Source organism: Poromitra crassiceps (assembly GCF_964638095.1).
Source record: "Poromitra crassiceps genome assembly, chromosome: 3".
NCBI lineage: Eukaryota > Metazoa > Chordata > Actinopteri > Beryciformes > Melamphaidae > Poromitra > Poromitra crassiceps.
Genome location: NC_139625.1, coordinates 33,248,766 through 33,270,797, shown reverse-complemented (window position 1 = coordinate 33,270,797; position 22,032 = coordinate 33,248,766). Strand labels below are relative to the sequence as shown.

The 22,032-nt window shown below is 46.5% G+C and overlaps 1 protein-coding gene across 1 annotated transcript in view; it reads right to left on the bottom strand.

The window, feature by feature from the left end:
• Window positions 1–1,501: 1,501 nt before the first annotated feature.
• The window catches only part of atrn (attractin), a gene marked incomplete at its 5' end in the record, with an annotated part of 226,984 nt that continues 206,453 nt past the window's right edge, over window positions 1,502–22,032 (bottom strand). The window contains 2 exons of the mRNA XM_083634035.1: window positions 1,502–1,829; window positions 7,943–8,057. Of these exons, the coding sequence (XP_083490161.1) occupies window positions 1,705–1,829; window positions 7,943–8,057 (240 nt within the window). The 3' untranslated portion in view covers window positions 1,502–1,704. The remainder of the gene's footprint in view (window positions 1,830–7,942; window positions 8,058–22,032) is intronic.

Here is a 22,032-nt window from a genome sequence, read left to right as displayed (position 1 = left end):
AACAGTTCCATTTAACAAAGGTGCCAATATGGCAGCAGAGCCAGCGTTCACCCGCACACTGTGGCTGTGCACTCTGCTGACGTCCGTGGGTACTTCGTGTTCCGGGTTGTTACCCTGCTACCGTTTAACGTTAGCAGCCCCAGTGTACCACGTCAATAGGAACACAGACGTCACTGCTGCAGAGGCTAATTGGGCAGCCGTAGATAGCTCGGGGACACGGAACAATCGGCCATCGAACGGCGGGGGGAGGCGGCGCAGAGGTTGGGGGAGGCATGCATCACATTCGTGGGACACGGGAGCAGCAATTAGAGGCTATGGATTTCTCAGGCAACGATCAGAGAGGTTCCCATCCCATCGCCCCCCTCCATCCTTCTGAAGTGTGGCCCCGACTCCCCTCATGCAGATCAGCCTAATCACTTCAGTCAATCAGAGTCAGCAGATCTATAAGATGCCTGTTCCGGCCGAGCTGGGAGCACAGCGCGACACACCGCGCTGCCAAGGGGACAATCGTTAAACACAGAAGGGTTTTCTCACTACCAACTGTTGTGCTGTGTGCCCGACATGGCACCTGTGTGCGTATTTGTGCGCACGGGCTGGCTTTCATTGTGGCTGGAGGAGTAATTAGCTGGAAACGTTTCAATCACCGCTGGGTTGCTATCCAGCCGGCGCGGAGGAGATGTTGCCACGGTCTTGCACGCGCTTTATTCTGCACACAGCAGCGGTCCCACAGCGCCAGAGAAGCTAGAGAGGCAGACGGATCGGTGGCCAGATGGGCAAAGAGACAAACAGAGAGAGAGACAGGCAGAGAGACAGACACAGAGAGAGAGAGAGAGACAGACAGAGAGACGGGCAGAGAGACAGACAGAGAGAGAGACAGACAGAGAGACAGAGAGAGAGACAGGCAGACTGGCCATGGAGAATACAGCGGTGAAAACACAGAGATGCCGATTAGAAATGTGACAGACTCTTGAGATGGGCTTTGCTGCAGTAAAGCCTCATTAAAGGAAGACTGAACACGCTGTTTGCTCGCTCGGAGGCCAAAGTGTGCAGGACGCCCGTGCCACCAGCCTTCAGTGCTGAGCCATGAACATGACAGCAGGCAAGAAACGGGTCCAGGGGCCGGGGGATTGAAAGGAGTGGAAGTGTGTGTGTGTGTGTGTGTGTGTGTGTGTGTATGTGTGTGTGAGAGAGAGTGTGTGTACGTGCGTGCCGTGTGCAGTTGAACATATTCAGTTAATTCCTGCCATTAAAAAAAATCAAAACAACAATAATAACTTAAGTACAACATGACTGAAGAAGGGTTGCAGAGTCTCTGGATTCGTCGAAAACTACGAGACACGGATCTCCTCTAGCAGCAAGCCGTGGCCACCTCTACGCTATCGAGGCGGTATCGGACAAATGTCAGTTCTTTTTTGGGGGGAGGGGTGGGTGCCGCCTCTGTCCCTCCCTCCCCTCCCCGTGTCATTTTGAGGGGACCCTCCGAGTTCCCGCAGGAGGAAGGGGAGGGGAAACCTGTGGAGGCTTCGGCCCGCCAGGCGACGCGGCCCCTCCCTCCCTGACAGTTCCAGTCCTGCGTCCCAGCACATGCACCTCTCCCCTGGGCGGGCGGGGGGCCGGGAGGGCCTCTGAGGGAGGGGGGAGGAGGCAGGCGGCTGATGGGCGAGCGCGGGGCAGCGGGGTGGTGCTGGAGGATGTGGGTGTGGGTCAGATACAGGTGGAGGGCTGTGCGCTGGGCTGCTGCTTGCGGTTCCTCAGGCCTCCAGACTTCTCCTTGTAGCCCACGCACATCTGCTGGGACACGTCGACCAAGGCACTGGCCACGGCGAGACCTGCACACACACACACACACACACACACACACACACACACACACACACACACACACACACACACACACACACACACACACACACACACACTATATATTTAGCCTTCTTATTCTTATCCAGAGCAAGAGGCAACCTCCGGGGCTGAAAAATGAAGCCAATTCGGAAGTGACTTAAACCTGCATTCTTTCTAGTGGCCAGCATGAGGCGACTCCACTGGCTGCAAAAATAAGTCCCATTGTATGGAAGTCAATTGGAAAATGACCCTACTTCTCATTTTATTTATTACCTATTACTTTATGGTATCAATCGCCAGTTTGGGGCGTGATTGAAAGGACGCCTCTCAGTGATCATGCAGCTCGCTGATCATGGACCAATAGCGGTGGCTCTGTGGATCTTCTCATCCAAATATGGTCTGCCTCCCCCAAAAAACAAGATGCCGATGGTCAAAATGTCAAACTCAAGGCTTCAAAATGGGAATTCACAAACAAATGGATGACGTGGCTTCTACATCTCTATTTCTATACGGTCTATAATCCAGAGTGACATACAATGAGTGAGCAGATAGGGGTTCAGTGATTGGTTCCTGTGAACATGCACCAGACATGACCACATACACAGGTGGTGAGATCATGGAGTCTGAGAACAGGCAATCATCTACTTATAACACACTTCATTAACACTAATTAATACTCTCCCAGCCATGAAATTCCAAGAAACCAATTCCAATTGATATCCAATGCTGGATGCATTTACTCCAAATACATATAGCCAACAGCAAAATAAAAATACCAAAGGGAGCTGCTGGAGTTGGGACCTCACCCTCCAACAATTTATGCAGTTCTGATAGCGTGTGCCAAAGTGGGTGCTGGATGGTTCAAAGCACCAAAATGAGGCTCAGATGCTAATCAGAGCTAATTGACCTCCTCTCGGCTATTTGGAGAGTTACGTGGGCGGCCATTTTGGAAGGAGACAAACTGTAAACAGATGTAGAGTGAAGGCTGTGACAGTCTCTGAGGATGCTGAAAAGAACAAGGCTGGATGGAAACCAGTTAAAAGCAGTAAAACAGAAGAACCTCAGGGCAGCGGGAGACGGGAGAAACACGGCTAACTTGGTCTCAACAAATGCTGCCCGGGGGGGAGCTCCATAGAGAGCGAGACAGTTTTGTTACAACTAATAGGGCTATGTGGTAATTAATAAGAGCCTGGGGCACACTGCTGGTCTGGAGACTGCAACAGTGAGAAGGAGAAAGAGAAAAATGCTGAGAGAACACAGAAAAACTAGAGAATCGAGTAAACGGCTTTTGCCCGAACTCTCGAAGGATAGATTGGAAAGACAGAGGAAAGAAAGATAAGAGGAAAAAACTAGGGAAGGGAGAGAAAGCAAGGGCTCCATCCTATCAGGGTCCTATCACACTGCTGGAAAGAAAGAGAGGAAAGGTAGATGGACAGATGAGACAAGGAAGAGAGTAAGAGAGAGAGTGAACAGGATGAGAGCAAGTCAAGGGTTCAATCAGACTGTCCTGGAAGGAGAGAGAGCTCGTCTCGGGTCCCAGACAATTGAAGATCTCCGTCCACCAATCGTCTGGGGACTTGTCAAAAATAATGGCTTGAACGGCAGCCAGAACGGCCACTAACAAACTGAACGGCAGCCAGAACGGCCACTAACAAACTGAACGGCAGCCAGAACGGCCACTAACAAACCTATGCCCCCTCCCGTCACGTTACCGGAAATGACGTACTCCCCCCCATTATCCTACAAACTGGAGATACAGAGAATCACTTTGTGACACGGAGAGAGCTTTTTAAAACATTGAAAATGGATGTCCCGAGCAACGTTACATTATTTGATTCTGTTTTATCCGTTTACAAGCATATGACTTCATTCTGCATGTCACCGCCCCTTCTGCATGAAAGGCCGCCCTAAAGACTCTAGATTGGTTCTGCGATGCAGGTTTCTTTAACTCTCTCATTTGTTTCCACTCAGTTTTAATGCTGAAAGCTGGCAGAAAGTTATCAGTGTCTGGTTGAGCGATGCTGAAAGCTGGGAGAAAGTTCTCAGTGTCTGGTTGAGTGATGCTGAAAGCTGGGAGAAAGTTCTCAGTGTTTGGTTGAGCGATGCTCAAAGCTGGCAGAAAGTTCTCAGTGTCTGGTTGAGCGATGCTCAAAGCTGGCAGAAAGTTCTCAGTGTCTGGTTGAGCGATGCTGAAAGCTGGCAGAAAGTTCTCAGTGTCTGGTTGAGCGATGCTCAAAGCTGGCAGAAAGTTCTCAGTGTCTGGTTGAGTGATGCTGAAAGCTGGGAGAAAGTTCTCAGTGTTTGGTTGAGCGATGCTCAAAGCTGGCAGAAAGTTCTCAGTGTCTGGTTGAGTGATGCTGAAAGCTGGGAGAAAGTTCTCAGTGTCTGGTTGAGCGATGCTGAAAGCTGGGAGAAAGTTCTCAGTGTCTGGTTGAGCGATGCTGAAAGCTGGGAGAAAGTTCTCAGTGTCTGGTTGAGTGATGCTGAAAGCTGGGAGAAAGTTCTCAGTGTCTGGTTGAGCGATGCTGAAAGCTGGGAGAAAGTTCTCAGTGTCTGGTTGAGCGATGCTGAAAGTTCTCAGTGTCTGGTTGAGCGATGCAGAAAGTTCTCAGTGTCTGGTTGAGTGATGCTCAAAGCTGGCAGAAAGTTCTCAGTGTCTGGTTGAGTGATGCTGAAAGCTGGGAGAAAGTTCTCAGTGTCTGGTTGAGCGATGCTGAAAGCTGGGAGAAAGTTCTCAGTGTCTGGTTGAGCGATGCTGAAAGTTCTCAGTGTCTGGTTGAGCGATGCAGAAAGTTCTCAGTGTCTGGTTGAGTGATGCTCAAAGCTGGCAGAAAGTTCTCAGTGTCTGGTTGAGTGATGCTGAAAGCTGGGAGAAAGTTCTCAGTGTCTGGTTGAGTGATGCTGAAAGCTGGGAGATAGTTCTCAGTGTCTGGTTGAGTGATGCTCAAAGCTGGGAGAAAGTTCTCAGTGTCTGGTTGAGTGATGCTCAAAGCTGGGAGATAGTTCTCAGTGTTTGGTTGAGCGATGCTGAAAGCTGGGAGAAAGTTCTCAGTGTTTGGTTGAGCGATGCAGAAAGTTCTCAGTGTCTGGTTGAGCGATGCAGAAAGTTCTCAGTGTCTGGTTGAGCGATGCAGAAAGTTCTCAGTGTCTGGTTGAGCGATGCAGAAAGTTCTCAGTGTCTGGTTGAGCGATGCAGAAAGTTCTCAGTGTCTGGTTGAGCGATGCAGAAAGTTCTCAGTGTCTGGTTGAGCGATGCAGAAAGTTCTCAGTGTCTGGTTGAGCGATGCAGAAAGTTCTCAGTGTCTGGTTGAGCGATGCAGAAAGTTCTCAGTGTCTGGTTGAGCGATGCAGAAAGCTGGGAGAAAGTTCTCAGTGTTTGGTTGAGCGATGCAGAAAGTTCTCAGTGTCTGGTTGAGCGATGCAGAAAGTTCTCAGTGTTTGGTTGAGCGATGCAGAAAGTTCTCAGTGTCTGGTTGAGCGATGCAGAAAGTTCTCAGTGTCTGGTTGAGCGATGCAGAAAGCTGGGAGAAAGTTCTCAGTGTCTGGTTGAGCGATGCAGAAAGCTGGGAGAAAGTTCTCAGTGTCTGGTTGAGCGATGCAGAAAGCTGGGAGAAAGTTCTCAGTGTCTGGTTGAGCGATGCGGATAGTGACTGAGTGAGAACTAGTCAAAAAGCGAGCAAAGGGAAATGGGCTGTAGCCTGCACCTTACAACACAGACATCAAAGACAAGGGACAGACAGGAGCAAATGAAGAGCGAACAGAAAAGTAAAGAGTGGGAAAGCCAGGGAAGAGATCTAACCTGCTTCTCAGCAGAGTCCTCAGAGGAGAGATGACAAAGACAGAGGAAGACAGCAGGCAGAGGGAGAGATGATCAAGGGGAAACAGAGAGGAGAGGACCTAGCCTCAGCAGCCGCAGACACAACTCAAAGAGACACACAGAGAGAAGAGACAGAATATGGAAGGAATAACATTGGAGAAATTGCCTGGGACCATCATGACATGCAACAGTGATTTCTCGTGTTGGAAAAAAAACAAAAACGTTGGGTCCAATGAGTGCCGAGGGGGACTGACGGTTAGCCAGTCAGCGCCAATAAACAGTGCAATGTCCAACGCCGTTGTCAAGCAAGCTGTTGTCAATAACAACAATGGTAACTGCTATAGACGAGATAGACGCGGCTACTGAGGCTTGTTTTATATCGATTAAAAGTACCAATGACTTTGAAATTCTAACAGCACTCTGCTTTGAAGGCATTTATTCAAAGGGGAGATGGTTTTTGCGTTCTCTCCACTGGATTATAATATTCAGGTGGATACGTTGGTGGTCTCTAGTGATTGGTTAGGGAAAATCCACTCCCCCTGTGGGAATCTCAGACTGAAGAAGGAACAGAGTGCAATGAGTTGATAATGATAATTCAGTCTGATATTGGGCTGATAGAGACAGAGTACAGGAACAAAACAAGAGGGAAAGCAGGGAGAGGGCTTTAGCCTGCAGGGATCATCAATCAATCAATCAATCAATCAATCAATCAATACGTCAATCAACGTGTTCTTGCAAATTAATTGTCATACCTTGGTATAATTACTGTAAGCAAATGAGACCATGAGATGATTGGTAGCCTCTATATCACACAAGTGGTATTTGTTAGCATGAATGACATTTCCACACTGCTTCCTGCTGCAAAGAGGATGTTTGCTTCTTCACACAAAGCTTTTCTTATTTGCTTTGCTGAAGAGGGTAAACATGATACATGTTCCAGCTGCTTTTCACTCCTTCCACCATCTGCTCTGAAGTGGAAAAACAGCTCCCTCTCCCTGTTCTGTTCTGTGCTGTAGAGCAATCTCCCTTTGTGCCAGAAAGCAATCCAGCAGATTTCCTGCTAAAGTCACCCCAAGCTGCTCAATGTGAAATGCAGCGGAGCCGGAGCGAGTGGGAGAGGTAGCTAATCTCTTTGGCTAGTCTTGTTTATTTATGGTAATTGATCTAATTATACAAACTAATATAATAGATTTATTTATGTTAAAATGCTACAGCAGCTCTAAGAGGCCGTAACACGAAAGGAAAAATCGACAAGAGACAAGAGAGAGTGGAAGAAAGAGCAAGTAAGGGCTCTAGCTTGTGTCTTTCTAGACCAGGGCTATTCAACTGGCGCCGCCAATCAAGTCCGACCGGCCCGCGAATGAGTTCCCAAAAAAAAATATATATATATATATTTTTTTGATTTCTTTTTTTTACAATTAAACCTCATTTACTTATTACACTCGACTGGTTGTATTTCAGATGTGATGTGAATCTAAAGTGAACTAAACAAGTCAGATCCACTATAAATGTTTTCCAGTAGATGCTGTGATGTAGCCACAAGAAAGGTGCAATATTAATGTTTTTCAGGAGATGGCGATGTGATGTAGCTAATCAAGAAAGATGCATTATAAATGGTGTTTCAGGAGATGTGTGATGTTGCTAGCTATAGGTTCTAAACAAGAAATATGGTTCAAATGTTTACAGTAGTTTTCCTTTCTTGCTGCACTACAATGTTACAATGCTGTGAGACGGAGCTAAACACAAAAGTTGCAATATTAATAGTTTTTCATGAGATACTCAGTATTTAATACTAATACTAATACTAATACTAATACTAATACTAATAATAGAAAAAGAGAAGATACTGAATAATGACATCACAACAGTATAATCCTAATGTTAATTTAAAATTAAATATTCTTCTAAATATGGATAAAAGTCCAAAAAACATAAAATTTTCTTCGACGCTGCCCTTGTGGGCAGCGTCGAGATTCCATTCCTTACAGCACCCCCTACTTAATAATAGTTCCAGCGCGGCTGCGAAAATGTGGTGGCGCATTGTGTCAAGTGTACATATAATGGCTTGGGCAACGGTCCAGCCCCCGGTCCCTTAGGTTTCTGACAATGTGGCCCCCTGAACAATTTAGTTGAATAGCCCTGTTCTAGACTATCCATAAAGATAGTCAGACGCAGAAAAGCGAATGGAGGAAAGATAGTGCAGATCGAAGCAGAGAAGACAGATAAATCAAAGAAAGAAAGATGAAAAACAAGTTAAGCACTCTGTGACTGCGTGCGTCTTACCAGACTGTCCTGGAGGAGGGATGCCGCCGGTGCCTCTGGGTAACCGCACAAAGATGGAGAGCACGGCGGCCTTGTTGCCAAAGCAGGGCTCCAGGGCAATGGGCTTGGGGACGGTCTGTAGAGAAAAACAAACAAACCTCAAAGCATTACACATCACAAGCCTCCCAAATCCTGTGAAACACATGCATTACCACATGGACAACAGGGGCTTTGCTGTTACTCCTCTTGTATTTGTCAATACACACAGTAACCACACATACATACACACACACACAGCAACCCCAAGAATCCCTCACACCGGGCACCCAGGTAGTGCAGCAGGATATTCCCTGCATACCAACACCTGGGGTGTCAGGTGAAAAGAAGTGGCTGGCGACTGCACATGTATTGGAGGAAACATGTGCTAGTCTAAGTGCATGTTCACACCATACGCCAATCCCATGCAGTTTCAATTCAGCGTCCATGCTGAAGCCACACTGAAGCCACGCTGCGCCATGCCAACGCCATGCCGAACCGATAGATTCAGCTTCTGTTCTATTTTCCAAGCGTGCTGCGCGCTGATCCCGAGCTGCCAGGCAGGCAGTCAATGCAATTTGTGAGGGGTGGGAGGGGCCGGAGCAGCAGCTCCGAGCCCAGCGCTGAGGAAAAGAGACTGCTCCTGGTGTGACCGGTTAAGCGTGAGCTCAGCTTGAGCCTGCCTCAAGCTTCAGTTCTGCATGGCTTTGACGTATGGTGTGTTTGGCCACTAAGGCTCTCCCCAGATCAGCAGAGGGGGTGGAGCAACGACCGGGGACAGCAGGAGGAAATGGCCAAGTACAATTGGCGAGAAGACGGTAAAGACGGGGGAGAGGAGGTTGTGGGGGGATCACTCACTGATCCGTGGGCTGAAATCGAATCCCCCCTTCCCCTGTCAACTGTGCACACGTTTCATGACGATGCCTGCCCGGATGACAACTGATGCAAAGGCTATAGTGGCGCCGGCGGCACTGGCTGTGCACTCCTGACGCCACAGGCAGTCCCACACACCTGACTCATCACAACATCTCCTGTTTATCACAGGCAGTCCCACACATCTGACTCATCACAACATCTCCTGTTTATCACAGGCAGTCCCACACACCTGACTCATCACAACATCTCCTGCTTATCACAGGCAGTCCCACACATCTGACTCATCACAACATCTCCTGCTTATCACAGGCAGTCCCACACACCTGTTTATCAGTAACTCATCCACATGTTGGGATGGAGGCTCCCCCTGTAAACACTGGCCAGATCTACTGCCGCTCGCCTGTTACAATATTCAGGCGTACCTCAGCGGAGGATATGATATGGAAGATGGCCGCACGTCTCGGGCATACAGATGCTCCGCTCTCTCTCTCACTCTCTGTATGCAAACCCGGGAAGTTAGCATCACACTGGTTCCCCTCATCTGGAAGTCATTGGGTTGTTTGAATGGGTTTTTGGTTAGTTGCCTGAAATAAGCTCTGTAGTTAACAAAGGTTTATGATATTTTGATCTTTCTGGTCAGCAAGATAATCTGCACATTATTAACACCGCTTTTATGATTTTCGAAGCTTAAATGTGTCAGGAATTGTGATCGTCAGCTCAAAAATCATAAAAGCGGTGTTCTTTCGTGAAGATTATCTTGCTGAATGCAAAGGTCTAAGTAGCATGACATTGTGTTAGCAGACCTTACAGGCATCTAACCAAAAACCCATTCAAACAAGCCATTGACTTCCAGACGAGAGAAGCTATGCTAAAGCTATGCTAGCTATGCTAACGCATTTCCGGCTTTTAGGACTCATTCCTGCAGAACTCCTGAGCTGGACACAAAAGTGGGCCATGGCACAGTTCCACACACTCCTCCTGACACAGCCTCTCAATGCACTCTGTCTCACACACACACGCACACAAACACACACACACACACACACACACGCGCACGCGCTCCTGACACAGCCTCTCAATGCACTCTGTCACAAGTACACAAGTTCAATCCCCTCCCACACCAGTCTTTACACTCTGGAGAGCTTCATGTCCCGAGTGGGCTGGCAATGCCACTACAGTGACACAAACACACTTCTCACCTTTCTCTCATACACTCAAATTCCTCACCGCATCGGAACCTCTTTGTCTCTCTCTCACTCACTCACACACACACGCACACAACGCGCGCAGGGAGTAGGACAGTAATGATATTCAGGTTCTGACCCATTTTACACATTTATTCAGTGCTTCCTCTCTGAGGCTTACCTCTCACACCAGCAGACACAGACTCGCCCGCGCGCGCGCACACACACACACGCACGCGCACATGTGCACACACGCGCGTGCACACACACACACACACACACACACACACACACACTGAAATACGCTGAAATACATGTTGTGCTTCGGGGACTCACCACACGATGAAATATCAATCCAAAATGCACATAGCTGTGTTTTTGGAAGGAAAATAGACAGCCGGCACTACTTTCCAAACATGGCCGCCGGGCGCACTGATCTCACACAGCGCCTCAAAGCACCATGGAAACGAATGTAATCAAAACAAAGGACAACTGCGATAGCTACTAATCATGGCGGACTTCGTGAGAGAGGATGATGACAATTACTACTGGACAAACCAAGACCCCGAACCTTATCTATTTGAACCAGAATATAATGAGGAAGAACTACAGGCTTTAGAAGCAGAGCGGGCACGACGAGAGGCTGGGCAGCCGAACAGCTGGGCGGCCGAGGGGAGAGAACGAACCGGGATGGACTGGTGGTGTAGATGTGGAGCATGCCGTGAGTGTGGTGAGTCCCCGAAGCACAGCATGTATTTCAGCGCAGTGAGATGTGTGTTTTAGCGGATTTTTTAACAGCGATACCATTGGCCTCCATTCTATGGCGATAATTACTAACTTCACGACTGTATCTCACTGTATACTGCTTGGACAATGCCGGTAAAGGCAGGGGTATCTTGGCTATGTGAGGGGGATGTGGCAAATGAGCTAAACTTAAAAAAAAGTGGTGTATCCCTTTAATTACGTTATGCCATGAGTTCAAAACGTCTTATAGGGCAGTTTATAGTACATGGTCGCCACCGACCATCATCGATGTCCAATGGTGGCCATGGTCCATGGTGACCATGTACTAAACTTCCCTTTATCCACCTTATTTTTGAATGCCCCTCTGTAAAAAAGAATCGTGGGTACAAGGTCCGGTTTAACGTGACTCATTGTTGCCGCTTGCCATTTCCTTTGTTATACTCTGGCTGCAGACCCGAATTATAAACCGGAAGCTGGAGTCCGTTATAAAAGTTATAAATATAGTCACGTTATAAACAACTAACCAACGCTGGAGGTCCGTATGGAAACTCGAAATGTGTGTTACTCGAAATGGTTAAAAGTTAAATCAATTTGGTGGCGTTTTACTGCCATGTAACATAGCTAGCTAGCCGCTAACATTAGCCACAGTTAGTAGCCGACTACCCACAATGCATTACGTTATCCCAGCACCCGAACGACACGGCTGTAGAGCAGAATGGCTCTGCTGTAAAAGGGTAAAATCCTCATAGACGTTTTTTTTGTCGGGGGCTGGGGGGTTATCTAAATTGGTTACACCGGAAATAGAACCCATAGTTAACGTAAGGCAAAATGGCCGCCAAAAATAAGGTGGATAGCTCCTCAATGAAGATCTCTGAAATGAGACTTTAAAACGTTTTGAGCTGGGGAAGGGGGGGTTTAAGCTACGATATGACCAGTGTTACTTACTATAGAGAGGCAAAGTGACTGCCTACTTCCTGCTTCAGCACTGTACCAGAGGTTTTTATCTGCCATTTATTTTTCCATAGACATTTCGTAAAATGCTCATAAAAATGGTTTTACTTGTTCAAACCAAACGGTTCAGATATATTTAGAAACAGGAGAGACCACATAACATTTCACTCAAATTGCGGATTTAAAGAATTTTCTCGATGTAGTTTTTTAAAGTCTGCGTGAAATGTCTATGGTCTCTCCCGATTCTAAATATAGCTGAACCGTTTGGTTTGACAAAGTAAAACTATTTTCATAAGCATTTAACGAAATGTCTATTGGAAAATAAATGGCGGATAAAAATCTCTGGTACAGTGCTGAAGGAGGAAGTAGGCGGTCACTTTGCCTCTCTATAGTGCAGGAAGTGGGGGAGCGGCATTGTGTCAAACAGAAGTGTAGTGTGCACAGAGCCTATTGACAATGCACTGCTGTCATGCGTGTTTTCTGGATGATGTGCTCGTGTATACAGTATGTGCCTGTGCAGTGTGGATGTGTACCAGTGAATGTATGTGTGTATGTGTGTGTGTGTGTGTGTGTGTGTGTGTGTGTGTGTGTTTGCATGCTTGCTCAATGCAACTGAGAACTTGCTACTAGGGGTGTTAATGATTAACCGATAGTTGGTTAACTGCCGTTAAGAACGTAACCGATTAAAATTAATTAACTGTTTTGACCGACAACATTGTTACTTTGTCAATTCAGTCTTCATAGCTCACAGTGTGTCAATTATACCAGTCCAGCAGAGGGCGTACCTCGCCCGGCTAGCGCAAATAGAAAGGTCGTCACGCATGCATGAGGAAGTAGGAAGTGAATTGAGCAAACAACATGAACCAAAACAGATGCTAAAATTAGCCACAAGCTCGCGCTAGCAACAGCATAGAAGCATTACACTGTAAAAGTAAATGTGTAAATACTGCGACGCCGTTCTCAAAATTCAACTCCAGGGGCAATTTATGATTCCCCGACGAGCATCGCTGAACGTCACGTTACATTATCGTTGGATGCTGATTGTGGACGCTGTCACTCATAAAAGTTATAGCTAAATATTAATACTAGGCGATTGGAGCAGGCATCGTGCGTGCAGAGACAATAACACAGAAGTCTTGCTTTATGGTGGAAAAGAAGTGTGGTGGACGGCGAGGGATTTCATTAAGTTCATTGAACCAGGCTATCACGTCCCCCTTTGTTGAAATGACTATTAGGACAGGCGGGCTGTTCAAAGGAGGTGAGCCTTATTGTTTTTAGGCTAATTATAGTTTTATTATTATTTTCATTTGTGATTCATGCCATGAATGTCACATAAATAATATGCAGCTATTGTGTGACTGTGAGGTTAAATAGAACTTGAACTGAGAGAAAGACGAGACGTGATTTTTTTTCCGGGGGGAGAGAAACAACGTTAACAATTAACCGATTAACTGATTGTTAAGGTGCGCAACTAACGGTTAAGGAAAATGCATGAAATTCCCATCCCTACTTGCTACTGTATGCTCATGCATCTTCTAGTTTAAATGTGTTTGTGCGTGCGTGTGTGTGTGTGTGTGCGCACGCGTGCGTGTTCAGCTTGCAGCAGTTTCCAGTCGTGCTGATCATGCACATACACACATACAGTACACCATAGCCCCCCAAAGGCCTGGCAGGGGAAGGGTTCAGATGCAGACAAATGGGCTCTCTGCGTGGAGCGACTGCAGCACCTTCTACAACACACACACACACACACACACACACACACACACACACACACACACACACACACACACACACACACACACACACACACACACACACACACACACACACACACACACACACACAGAGAAAACCATACAGTTCCCCTGAACAGCAAGTCTTACCTTATTAACGCTACATGTAACATTTGTTTTCTCCCAATCGTACTTGGCCAATTCCCCCTGCTGTCCCGGTCGTTGCTCCACCCCCTCTGCTGATCTGGGAAGAGCTGTAGACTAGCACATGCTTCCTCCGATACATGTGCAGCTGCTTCTTTTCACCTGACAGCGAGGAGTTTCACCGGCAGGCCGACCAGAGGAGGCGCTAGTGCAGCGACCAGGACTCATACCCCACCTGCTTCCCACCCGCAGACACGGCCAATTGAAACTGTAGGAGCGTCTGACCGAGCCGGAAGCAGCACTGGTAGGCGCGTGCTTTTACCTGTACACTACCCAGACGGCCAGATTAAGTTGCGTAATTATTGTCAACAAATGAGAACATCGCTGTTCCCGTCTGTCTGTTAACGATGGACTAGAAAGACACCGACTAAAGCGCTCGTTGTCTTGCCTATTTCTACTCCCTTCGCAATCTCTTCAACATCAATAATCATTACTACATTCATTTTGAGACATTAGTATAATGGTTTGACCTGACTTTAGCTGTTAGATATAACTGTCTACACTGTAGGTGGGCCCATTTGACCTGATGTTCGCTGTTAGATATGACTCTCTACACTGTAGGTGGGCCCGTTTGACCTGGCTTTAGCTGTTAGATATGACTCTCTCTCTCTCTGACTCTCTCTCTCTCTCTCTCTCTCTCTCTCTCTCTCTCTCTCTCTCTCTATATATATATATATATATATATATAAAGTCGGTCTGAATGTTTTTTATCATTGGTTTGATCATTTAAAGGAGAATTTCATTTTTTTTTTAACCTGGAGCCCTCTCCTCACATGAATTATTATCTGACGACTCACCCAGTGTTCTCCGCAGCGATTTGGAGTGTCCTAGGCGTTGTTTTGAGATAGTGTCCAAGCCAGTCCTAGAATGGAGCTCCGTCGCGGTCACATGGCAGCGTGCTGTTACTCCATGTAAATAGACAGTTTAATTCCCGTGTTCTACCCATATCATCATTATATGATCCCTAAAGAAACATCAGACTGCTATTCACCCCCGGGCTATTTCCAGTAGTCTTTACAGGGATCTCATTTCCTCATTCGGGGTGAGTTTCACCAACTCTCGTCAAGTCCCGCGAGACTTTCCTGCCGGCTGGGCTGTGTACTGACTTGACGAGAGTTGGTGAAACTCACCCCGAATGAGGAAATGAGATCCCTGTAAAGACTACTGGAAATAGCCCGGGGGTGAATAACAGTCTGATGTTTCTTTAGGGATCATATAATGACGATATGGGTCAAAAACGGGAATAAAACTGTCTATTTACATGGAGGAACAGCACGCTGCCATTTGGCCCCAACGGAGCTCCATTCTAGGACTGGCTTGGACACTATTCATCTGAAAACAACGCCTAGGACGCTCCAAATCGCTGCGGAGAACACTGGGTGAGTCGTCAGATAATAATTAATGTGAGGAGAGGGCTCCAGGTAAAAAAAAAATTAAATTCTCCTTTAATAAACTAAAAACTAAATAAAACGCTTAATGTGTGGTTTTGCGGTAAAAGTGGCTCTCCTCTTGACTTTTTTTTTTTTTTTTTTGCTAAAAACGTTTTTCCGTTTCAAAGTTTAAAACGGAAAATGAAAACGGGGGGAAAAACGGAAAAACAAAAACATTAAGAAAAAGAAACTGAAAAACAAAAACAAAAAAACGGATTCCCCCCATTTCGTTTTTTCAATTTAAAACCATTGAAAATGGGTTATACTTGGGCACCCTGACATGGTCTATTTATAAAAAAAAAAAAAAAAAAAAATGAATTAATGTTTAATACTAATGTTATATTAAATTATCTCTGTCTTAACCTGTTGGCACAGGAAAAGAAAATTTGATAACATACAGAAATACCCATTGTAATAGGTGAGCGCATCAATAAACTATGTCATATATTTATTTAGGTAGAAATTCAATTTTTGATGGCACAAGGGTTTTCTGGTCCAATTTTTTTGCCGCGAAAACTGCCGCGCTTAATATTGTTTGGCCCGCGACTCCTTATATTTTTCTGTATGCGGCCCACAACCAAAAAAGTTTGGCCACCCCTGCTCTACACTGTAGGTGGGCCCGTTTGACCTGATGTTAGCTGTTAGATATGACTCTCTACACTGTAGGTGGGCCCGAAACTACCTCCTGCAAACCATCACCCTCTGCCCCCCCCACCCCCCCCCTCCTGTTATCTTCCTCTCCTCTGCTTCTCCATACAACTTTGCCCTGAACCGCCACTGTTATTTGTACCTGTTCCCTGTATCTGTTGCCTGTTACCTGTATCTGTTGCCTGTGGCCTGTCTCTGTTGCCTGTTGCTTGTCTTTTGTTTCACTGTTAAGCGTCTTTGGGTTTTGAAAAGCGCTATATAAAATAAATGAATTATTATTATTATTAAGGCACTCTCCTTTAAAAAAGTTAAAATGCCTTTATTTACATGGCAATGTCATTTTAGACTTTACAAATCAACTTCTTCAGGAAGTGAATAGTCAAAAGATTAGGTGGGCCCGTTTGACCTGACTTTAGCTGTTAGATATGACTCTCTACACTGTAGGTGGGCCCGTTTGACCTGACTTTAGCTGTTAGATCTAACTGTCTACACTGTAGGTGGGCCCATGTGACCTGACTTCAGCTGTCTAGTCACTGTACTGTACGTGGGGAAACAGCCAAAAGAAAACCTCTGATCAGAATAGTGATCATTAAATACCAGTGAAATTATTAACTTGAAATATTTAACTTGTATTCACTTTACTGGGGAGCTCACTGGGAGCACGTCAAGAGCCTGTTCCTCACTTTGGAAGCCCTGTAGAGAGGGTTCTTTAAACAAGCGACGAGAGGTGGGAGTCGACCAAATGGAAATATTGCAATTAAATACAGCAATAATATTGCAAATTACTATTTTGTTTCTCATTTGAATGCAGTAAAAGCTACTATTGTCCCTTAGGGCAATAAAACATTAATATAATTTATAGCTTTGTGTGATAAATGAGTGATGCCTCAGTAACTAGATAAGACAACCAAGCACTCCTACAAGGACCATTTGTTTCCATTTTCAAAATCATGTGCTAGAACATCATTATGTTCAGCTGCCATTTATTACTCTGAAATGGGAATAAAAATACCGGGTTCAATTTCCGGCAGTGGTACTTTCGGCTTGGTCAAATGTTTCCGACAGACACAAATGGCCGTGTACACAGGTGGGAAGCCGGTGGTGTATGAGTCCTGGCAGTCCAGCACTAGCGCCTCCTCTGGTCGGTCCTGTTAGGAAACGGCTGGCAACTGCACATGTATCGAAGACAGAGTCCTGCACCGGGTCGGGTACCCGCAGGTAACCCGCAAAAAGCTTGTGTAACGGGTAAAAAAATATACATCTATAAATTCACGGGTATGGGCATGGGTAAAAATGAACTAAATCCAGTCGGGCAGTCCTTGGGAACAACATAGGAGCCAACTCAGCTCCCAAAACTCAGCCGCGGAGTCAATGTGTTTGACCGGAGACGAGGAGACGCCGTCTGGTTTCCATAACAACAACATGGAGAAAGTGCAAGCCAGTGGAGAAGTTATTTCTGTCAGAGGAACAGCGATCATAAAGGCATGTAATGGAAATACATGGAAATATTTGGTAAGACTGCTTATTGCACAACACTGTCTGATAGAAGTGCTGACCAGCTGGTTACTATAAGCTAACGTTAGCTGCTGCTAATCGCTAATGTTACAGGTGATGAGTCTCAGTCAAAAAGACTGCTATTCGCCTCCTGTGTGAAACGGCGGCATCTTGGTTCGGCTCAAAGTGAGCGACTGTGTTTGTAGCCTGTGTGATTAATCACGGGTAATGGGGCGGCACGGCTCTTATATTAACGGGTCTGGGGCGGGCTGGGTTTGCAAAACTGGACCCGTGCAGGACTCTGATCGCAGAAAGTATGTGCTACTCTACAATCCTCCCCAGATCAGCAGAGGGGGTGGAGCAGACCGGGAAAGCAGGGGGAATTGGCCAAGTACAATTGGTTAGAAAATGGGAGGAAAAAACCAGCAGGAAAAAATGACAACTGTGCCGATACAACAGTGAGAGGCAATATAATGTCATATATATTTTCTCCCCTGCATCAATTCTGCTGGCCTTGCCAGAAGCTGTCCAACCAGGCAGGCTTGGCTTGCTCCAGTGCACAGATTTGCTGTTGTTTGTTGTTGCTTCAGGCAATATTTATTTCTCATCCAGTGTATTTACAATTGGAAAAACGAGGCCTGTCCATGATGAGTCTACCTGCAATGCATCTGTGTTTTATGTGTAAAAACAAACAGAAAAAGACCGGCACCTTTTAATTTCACCGCTTAGGGCTCTCAGAAGACACCTCTGCCAAGTCCAATTTCCAATGCAGCAGCTGCACGCTGCTCTTAGGTCCTAGCCTGTTTATGTGCTTTGCTTCTCATTTTCCAAAAGCTGCATGTCATATTCAAATTGAAGAGGGAGTAAGCGTGGCAAATAGATTGTGGAGGGGAAAGAACAGATTTGGGATGTGACCGTGGGATCATTTCCATCTCAACAGCTTCCATTTTGTTATCAATGGCATTGAGTGTTCATCAATTCTGGCTACTGTACCCAATGCACAACCTCCATTTCAACCTCAGGCTACAAGCCCTGCTTCTCTCTCCATTTCTGACACATTCATTGAACCAGGCAAACTAGCGTGCCATAAACAAGGATTTATCTCTGTCAACAGACGCGCCCACTCCATTTTGTCTCAAGCAGAAATTAAGGGTGTGTGTGTGGGGGGTGGGGGGGCGGGGCTGGGGAAGTAAATGAGACACCTCATAAAATTCAATTATGCATCCCTTTAAACTGCTTGTGTGTGTGATTTTTACCCTAAGATGTTCCCCCCAAAGGTAGAGTGTCTTTTCTCACAGTCTTCTTCAGACGCTGTGTTAATAACATTCCCAAGCAGATGCCTTTGTTTTATGCAGCTGAAGCCCACCCCCCCCCACCAGCACCACTGAGTCTGGAGACTTATCTAGACTGGCCAGGCAGAGCGCAGAAAGGTTTAGTTAAATTACCTCCAGTAATTAGCCCGGTGCGTAGGATGGTTCTGAGCCCACACACGCTGTGGCAGGCTGGGCACACACTGGGGCTGCGCACTGCTTACGCTTTCATCCGCCGCAGCATTCCACTCTACTTCACCAGCAGCCAGGGATGAGTTTCCCCCCCGCCAGCAGCGAGCGCGAGTCAAACGCCCTGTTGCTATGACTCACCAGGTGCAGCCACTACCACTGAGCCATCTTTGATGAGTTTTTATTCACTTGACTTCTGTTTGCCAAAGAAGTGTTTTGTCAGGCTGTAATAATAACGGCATATTACAAAGTAATGAAACTAAAGACTGGAAAAATCTCTGGATTTAAGAACTATAAGAAGCATCCAAATACAAGGACACTTTTTTTTTATCCTTTTTTAATTTCTTTCACTTAAAAAAATAAGGATGCACTGATATGAACATTTTGGCTGATATTAACATTATTGCTGTTATGGCCGATAACCGATATTTACCGATGTCAATCTGATCTGTATAAAAACAAGTTTCTATGGTAATCGAATTTTGTACGAAATACCGTAACGTAGGTGAAGATAAAGAAGCACCACAATCATGTTAGATAAAACAGAACTCCCCCCCCCCCCCCCCCCCCCCCCCCACACACACACACACACACACACACACAGGACCCCTTCCTTTGCATCACATGTCCCCGTTTCCCCCCATCCGACAGTATCTATAAATAAGCGTAGAGCAGACGGCATCACAAAGGTAATCATCTGCCTGCGATGCCGGGGCGACGCCAGCTCCATTTGGCAGCAGCAGAGTGAATCTATTTCATCGGCAGAGCAAGTTTGGACTTCCCACCGAAGCTATAAACAACTGTAATGATCTTTGCCTCACTGTGCGGCGCCCCCTCCCCCCCTCTCACATGGCGGGTCATAATGCACTACTGTAGCCTCCTGATAAAACAGCATGGAAACAAGGGGAAGCACCTGCCCCGAGTCTCTCAATCTGAGCGGGGAGGAGATAGGATAGCGTGGAGCTCGGTGGAGGCAGAGGGAGGAGATAGGATAGCGTGGAGCTCGGTGGAGGCAGAGAAAAGCAGAGGAAGGAGATCTAAATTGGATCTGTGCTCCCGGGCCGCTCCTGCTTCCCTGATGGAGAGGAGGAGAGGAGAGCCAGCTGGGGAGAGGGGGAGGAAGAAGGAGAGGTACAAGAAAAGGTAGAGCAGAGACAGAGGAGGGGGAGGCCTGATCTTCATAGCAAGCTGTTTCTTTCCTTCACACATGACACACACACACACATTTGGTCGCACATATACACGTGCTCACATTCTCGCACAAACAAACAAGCACACACACACATACAGACACATGTACATGTACACGTACACACACACACACACACACACACACACACACACGTACGTAAGTACACGTACACGTACACACACACGTACACACACACACACACACACACACACACACACACGTACACACGTACACACACACACACACACACACACACACACACACACACACACACACACACACACACACACACACACACACACACACACACACACACACACAGCAGATAAGGCGGGCAGAAAAGCCCAGTCTGCTGATAGGATCAGTGAAGGGATAGTAAATGAGAGGAGGCCGGGGAGACGAGACGAACAGAGGAGAGGAGAGAAAAGGAGAGAAGAAGATGACAGGAGAAGACAGAAGAGGACACAGGGTTTCTACACATTTTCAATTAAATGTTTTTTCCAGACTTTGATTTGCCACAAATATCAGAATATGTGAGTGAGATGATTGGCAGGGGTCCTATACGGTTTCCATTTTAAAACTCTTCACATCAACAAAAACTGTGGACTCAAAGTGGGTCTACACAACAACATCAAAGCTATAATTATGTGTTTATTGGACCTAAACCACAACATTTTCCATACCTTTCCAGACTTTCAAAATTAAGAAACTATTCTAGCCCTGGAAATGATAAAAACATTTTTTTTCAATACTTTTCCAGACCTGTGTAGGAAGCCTGAGGATAGGAAAGGACAGACAAGAAGAGAAGAGGAGAGGAGAGGAGAGGAGAGTAAAGAGGACTCCGTTCCAGCTGAGAGTGGATTAGCTGGAGGACTCCTGTACCCCTGGGGCCCCGGCACAGCCTCAACTGGGGGTATAACCTTGTGCTCGGGAGCCAAACCCCCAGAGATGCATGGGCCCTGTCAGAGCCGAGGGGCCCAGGCAACCCTGCTGAAACAGCCCTATAATGCTGCACTGCATCTGCATTCAGGGGTCATTCATCACAAAGCACACAGTCACAGGTACTGTAAGCCACCCAATCCCCCACTGCAATTTCTATAACTCTGCATGATCCATACTTTTAAATGTACTCCACTGCAGCAGCTTCTGGGCTCTACATCTACATTTAAATCTACTCTAGCCTACTTCTGTCCAACTCTCCTCTACAATCAAATCTAATCTACACTGTGTGCTTAATCTGCACATTTAAATCTACTTCCAACGGCTCAATCTCTACTTCTAATCTACTACACTGCTTCTTCATCTCCACCTGTAAATCTACTCTAATCTACTACACTGCTTCTTCATCTCCACCTGTAAATCTACTCTAATCTAATGCCTGTTCTCCCTGCTGCCCTCAGGGAGAAGATACAGGGTCCCGAAGGCACACACAAACCGTCTGTGGAATAGTTTCTTTCCGCAGGCCACGAGACTCCTCAACAGATAGCACGCACACACACACACACACACACACACACACACACACACACGCACACACACACTATGGGGCCCTATCAAAGTCAATATCAAAGGACACACGCGCAGCAACGTGTGTGTGCCTGTGTGATTAACATAGTAAATGTTGTCACGCGCGCACACGCACGCGCACTATGACGTGCGCAAACTACATCACGCGTGACAACAAGATGCGTACTGTAGCTACTTACAGCGTGTGCACATCTGAGAAATTTTGTTAAGCGTTCACACACACACGCGCGTTTGCATTTTTGATACGTACGCCACCGGAAGTTGATCTGCATCGCGCACAACAGTCCGCGTACGTGAGCGCGTCGCGTAGTTCGCTTCTATTTTATTCTAGTTCCGTGTTCCATTTTCATCCAGTAGATGGTGCCAGTGACCAAAATATTAGGCTAACCCTGACCATGTAGGGAATGACAAATGATGAAGGTAAAAGTTGATCCAGCATGTCGCTGGCATCGTTTATTCTGAGCCTTCTACATCGGATCATCGTAATTCATTATCTGTTCGAATTAAAATTGTGCCGTTTTAATAATAAAAGAGGCCAAGTCCACTTACCGTGATACGCGGGGGACGCGCCGGCGGCATTAAACGAGCAC